The following is a 6,000-nucleotide window of genomic DNA, read 5'->3' as shown; positions in this document are numbered from 1 at the left end:
ATATATATATGTACATGCATGTTTATACTTACATGCCACTCGAATGATGCGCTTGTCCTCAATGGCACTACCAGAGAACCAAGGATTCGATGCACGACACGTCAGTTCAGCATTATCGTTCTCCGATGTTACCTTCAAATTGAGAATGCTGGTTGTGGTATTCGAGTCCTGTAAAATGAATTACAAGCAAACAAGCAAATATATTAGCATGGTTATGGGCATATCTTGATGTTTTATGCAGCTAAATATACATACAAACCATACATATACATATTTGTGTATGCACATACATACATATTGAATAGAAAAATGCTTATGGAAAATAGTGAAATGAATTTTTAGAATCTGTCAGAATTGCTGAGACATTGGCGAGTAGTGTGCATAGTGTCATAGGTATGCAGAGATATTTAATTCCCATAATAGCCAATACAGTGGAAAGGACAAGCATGACAGTAATATAAGCGATAAAATGAGCACAATACTCCTGTCCTCGTCGTCGTATTTATGTACTTATCTATGTGATATTCGATTGCCAATTCGCAAAGAGTGGGCAATACAGGAAAAGGCGTTATTGGCAGCAGCAGGAAACAACGAGCAGCAGGAACAATGAGCAAAATCAGAGCGTACAACGGCATGCCGTTTCGTTATCAACGCAAGTGCCGCAATATATGTATATACATACATATGTACATATGTAGATATGTATTTTACTCGTATAGTATAACAATGTCAGCAAGAGTGGTGCCAAGCACAATAAGCTTGTACTTATTTATGATCTTAACGAGTAGGTATGAATATGGGTGTATTTAATTTAGGGGGGTCCAAAAAAAAGTAAAGTTGGAATTTTAATGCTGTCCATTGGGGTTATTCTATACCGAAAAAATACATCCGCGATTTTTTTTGTTTATCAAAAATTATTTAGAGGCTGGTGCGTGTATTTTATATTGCAAAAAAAAAAAAAAAAAAATTCAGAGAAATAGTTTAGAATTATTGAAAATCAATGTTTTTTGATCTGAAAAGTTTATTTCTCTTCAGCAGATTTCTAGTAATTATTAAACTATATTTCTAGGCCCTCCAAAACCCCCCAAAAAAATGCAGTGCGGGACCCATAAACAAATTTTTAGTATTAAAAAATTACTTAATAACAATTCGGTATTATTTTCGGAAGTCTCCTGAAGAGAAAAAGAGTTTTCCGATAGAAAAATATGAATTTTATACCATTTATATGAAAAATTGTTTTTTTCTATATAAAATATATGGAATGGTATTTTTAAATTTCGAAATAAAAAGGGCATATTTTCTCCATTAAGAACAATCCTAGGGGGTGAGAGCATTACAATTTTGACTTTTTATTTTTTTAACCTTCATTTATGAACCACGCTAATGTACATACACATACATACATGCGTATGTATGTAGATAAAAAGATTCTTGGATATATAAGTATGTATGTCCTCAAGTACGAATGCTTGAAATAAAAATTAGAAATAAAATTAAATGGAAGAAAACACATCTGCATTCATGCCAGTAGGTCATTTTGTAGTTTTTCTTTTGTACAATTTAAATTAAATTTTCAGCATAACACATACTCGTACACAGATATTAAAGCTGCAATTAAGGGATAAGAAAAATATAAACAAGTATTTTGTATGTAAACAAAATGAAATTTAAACAGAAAAAAGTTGTATATATTTGTTACTGCACAGCTTATGTATTAGGACACAGCTTTTTATGACTAAACAACCACCAAGAATGGTATCGATAACAGTGGTTTACAGCAAACATTTTCTATAGATGTCACTATCCTGTTCCTATGTAGAATTGCTCGGTGATTGCGAGAACTGAGATAATTTTTTTTCTATGGATAACTTTTCGAGATATTTGAAATTTACCGTTATTCAGCTTAAAAAAAGAGTGGTTTCATTTAATCACGTATATCTTACGAATTAATCGAAGAGTCATAATACAAGATACGGACAATAAGAGCTAGTACAATTCTCCATAAACTGTATATACACCACTTTTCGCTAGCTATGACAGTTTCTGATTAATTAATTAATAATTTCTGACACCTCTTGTTTTCAATACAAACACTCTAAGTACCTAGGTGTACGTGGCGTATGAGTAACACTCCTTTCTGCTCATATTTTCTACCAAAAGCCTTGGGCATTTTCATTTGCCCGATCATTACTTTCTTATTTGTCCATTGATTTTCTTCATTGGTAGCTTAATTTTTTCTAAAGGAACAGACTTTAACACACATTTCTTACACAGAAACTCTAATTTTTTTACAATAATTTCCTTTGAGCGAACAACCAAATTCAAATATTAATTATTATCTTTAATCATTTTTGATTAAATTTCAAATATAAAAATCATTTTAAATTACAGTAGGACGGTCGAAAGCAGATATGTCAGTATAGTTAAAACTGTTCTTCGACGATTAAAACTTGTTGATTTTTTTTTGGTTAAAACTTAAAAAATAATGACTATTTACCGTCCCTGATTATTATTATTAATGCAAACTTAAAATTAAGTTTACGTGTATCGGCGTTTTTTGTGTCTCATTTTAGCGTCCCTACAGTGTATTTAGGCTTAAAATTCCTTCTCACTTTTGTGGCTATATTTTTTTATTTATTTCTTTTTTTAACTCATTTGTGCAGATATTCGTTTGCTCAAACTATGAAAAGCATTATTTGCATTATGATAATACATAAACATACGTATGTTGTTAGATATCCTTGTAGGTGTATACATCGTTTGTAGCTATTTGGTCAACCAATTTAATGCTTGAAAGTGTATTAGTGATCTAGTGAGTAGAAATGGTATCCCATTGCGCCATACTTCATTCTATTAGCCTAATTTTATATCAGCGATTCAACTTCACCTAGAGAGTACTTCCCATTCGAGTTAGTAAATTTCATATGACCTCAGTTCAGATGAATTTACTTTGCTTCGTTCGGCTGCCGTCCATGTAGACATGGCTAGCTCTGGTGTGCAACGTTCTGCCTTGTTGTGGAATAATACATATATAAATAAGTAAAGTGCGCGCAAGCGTGTCTAATGGGCCGCATTTAATGCGCTTTTTTCCATAGCAGGCAGTTTTGGTAACACACACAAACAAACTATGTACATACTTATATATTCTACTTCATTAGCATATACATAGCCACTTACGTACATATGTATGTATACATATTTTATATGGCAACTCGCCTATTTGTATAAAATACTTGGTTTAAATAACAAAATTCATTGGTAGCAGCAGGCGCCACACGGTGTGCGCTGTATGCAGTTTCGAAATTTTTTTAATAAAACCTTCTTAATAGGCATATAAAATAGAATAGAAAAAATTATAAATAGTTACACGTGTAATAAAGGTAATAAAAATGGCGCCTTTGGCAAACAAACAGCGCAGTAGTGTTGTTAAATTAGTTTTTAAGTGGAGGAGTTTTCGTTATCTGCTGCGCACACTGTGCGCCAAAGTGGTTTCGTTTGCCGCCTTCTACTCCAAACTACTCCTCTATATTCTGCAACTCAGCCTGCCAGCTTCGTGCCAAATGATTTCTCAGCGCCTGCTCGTTATTGTTGCTGTTGCTGTGCGCTACACATGGCTGCATTGTGGCTCATTGTGGCGGCAACTTTTGACCCATTCAAATTTATTTCAGTTTACTTTTATGCTGCAATTTGTATCGCTCATTTAACTTGCCGCCAACTTCAATTTATATTTATTCGTGCTGACCCATAATATTCAAATACTTTTTTTTATCCCATCTTTTACAGATCCACCAACAGTGTCCGTGCATTTAGCCAACGAGGATCCCAGTCGTTTTGTGACCAAATCTGAGGGAGAAAACGTGACCTTCAAGTGTCGCGCCGATGCGAGGCCACCAGTAACTTCGTATGCTTGGTTCAAAAATGTAAGTTCACTGATTTTAATTAAACTTGACACTTGAAATTTGACTGGGCGATTATGAAGCATGGCGTTTTTTCATGGCTAATTTATGCATTCGTCTACATAAATGTGAGCAGGTACATATAGATATGTATGTACAATTCTACGAATAGCAAAGACTTGCGAGTGCCCGTTGACACGTCACAAAGTCTTTCGAAAGACAGCTGTCAATTCTGGCAACTATCTTGAAAGCTCTTTACTGCCTCTCCTTAAGGACTAATTCAAAGATCTACTAACGAGGAGGTCTTAGGTTTGTTTTTCGACTGCCAGATGAATTGCATTTATACATTTATTTATGGCATCATATTGGTGTGGCATATTTGGTGGAATTTCATTAAGAGCATTTGAAAAAATTATACGGCCATATGATTCGCTCACGGCTGTCTTTACACTTAGAAACTAAATGGAGAAATCAAAAATCTATAGTTCTTCAAGTTTCTAAGTGAAGTTGTTTTTTTCAGAGACCGAAAATAACGGTTATTTTTTCGATTTTGTATGCAAAAGTCTGGGACAAAATATTGTCGTAGAATAGAGTCATCAATATTGCGTTGATGGCAGCACCTCCTGGACAAGAATTCTGGATTGATTACATTTTTCGAGTTTTTTGGGAAAAAGTCTAATAATAACTGAAACATCCGGGCTTTTTTTTTCTTAGTCCAGTAATAACTGTTAAAATTGGCCAAATATTTTTTAAGTCTGTATTAAAAGTCATTTCGTCGTAATAAACCAACCGCTTATCCAAACCATATAAATTTGGTATCAAATGAAAGAGGACCGAAATATATATGAACGAAGGTTGCCACCTATTTATATATATTTTATAATTTAAAAACATTTTTCAGGCCAAAATAGAAGTCTTAACTTTTAAAACAGATGGAAGCCCTATTAAAAAATTTAACAAAATATTTCAAATGTTTCACCTAATTCCATCCAGCCGTTTCCGACTGAAGATAAGCGCATGACATCCCTTTCTCATTTCCAATCACCCAATACCGCTAAACAAATTTCTAACTTCTAAAAATAAAACATCTACTGCTCCAGTTCTTTAATTCGATATCCCATTTTCGAAATGCAAAATAACGGCGCAGATCATATGTAGTACATCACCCTAATCAATAATATTTTCTAACTAAAGATGGCTGGACACTCATGTTTTAATATTTCATTTAACTTGTGTATAAGTTTAACAAATTCGACTTTCAAACGGGTGGCAGCCCTTACTATAAGTAATTTCAAACTAACTTCTTTCTCAAATTTTTGTTTGACATTGTGACTCACAATTACAATTAAGTGGCATTTGATTTTTTAAACACGTGGCAACTCTCCTCTATACAGATTAGAAATTAATCTATTTTAATCTCAGTTCTATTAACATCCATCGTTTAACGACTAATTTCACTTATTAAATATTTTGAATTAAAATTTTTTAAACAGAAAACCTCAAAAAAACTCTAATAGATCACTAGAGATTTCCTAATACTCTTCCGTTTGAAAACCACACTTTAATATTTCATATAACTTGTGCATAAGTTAAATGAATTTGACTTTTCAATCGGGTGGCAACCCCTTTAAAGGTAGTTTCAAACTAAAATCGTTTTCAACTGCTGAAATAAATTGACCTTAAACACGTGGCAAATCTCCTATATACATACCCATTTTTTAATATTTCGTTAAACTTATTAAATAATTTGAATAAATTTTTTTTTTTATGTTCAAAGATTTCCAAGTTCAAACTAAAAATTCCTTGAAAATGTCTCGTTTGATACCCATCTTTTTATATTTCATATAACTTGCGTATAAGTTAACAAAATTCGACTTATAAAAAGGTTGCAATGCTCTTCAAAATATTTTCAAGTACTACGTTTTACCTCTGTCACTAACAAATAGGTGGCAACCCTCGTTTAGCTATTTATATTTGAAAGCCATTTCAGTTCTCTTTCATTTGATACCAAATTTGTTTGATTTGGATGAGCGGTTTGTTTGTTATTAGGAAACGACTTTTATTTCGGACTTAAAAAATATTTGGCCAAGTTTGACTGGTATTA

General features: G+C 32.8%; 1 protein-coding gene across 1 annotated transcript in view; it reads left to right on the top strand.

Moving 5' to 3' along the window:
* Positions 1–6,000, top strand: part of LOC108363381 (sialoadhesin-like) — a gene marked incomplete at its 3' end in the record, with an annotated part of 96,255 nt that overhangs the window by 37,136 nt on the left and 53,119 nt on the right. The window contains exon 8 of the mRNA XM_017616730.1: positions 3,784–3,920. Within this exon, the coding sequence (XP_017472219.1) occupies positions 3,784–3,920 (137 nt within the window). The remainder of the gene's footprint in view (positions 1–3,783; positions 3,921–6,000) is intronic.

This window comes from Rhagoletis zephyria, unplaced genomic scaffold, assembly GCF_001687245.7.
Source record: "Rhagoletis zephyria isolate East Lansing unplaced genomic scaffold, Rhagoletis_zephyria_1.1 Rzeph_scaffold_01264, whole genome shotgun sequence".
Classification (NCBI taxonomy): Eukaryota; Metazoa; Arthropoda; class Insecta; order Diptera; family Tephritidae; genus Rhagoletis; species Rhagoletis zephyria.
This window is presented reverse-complemented; position numbering and strand designations above follow the sequence as displayed.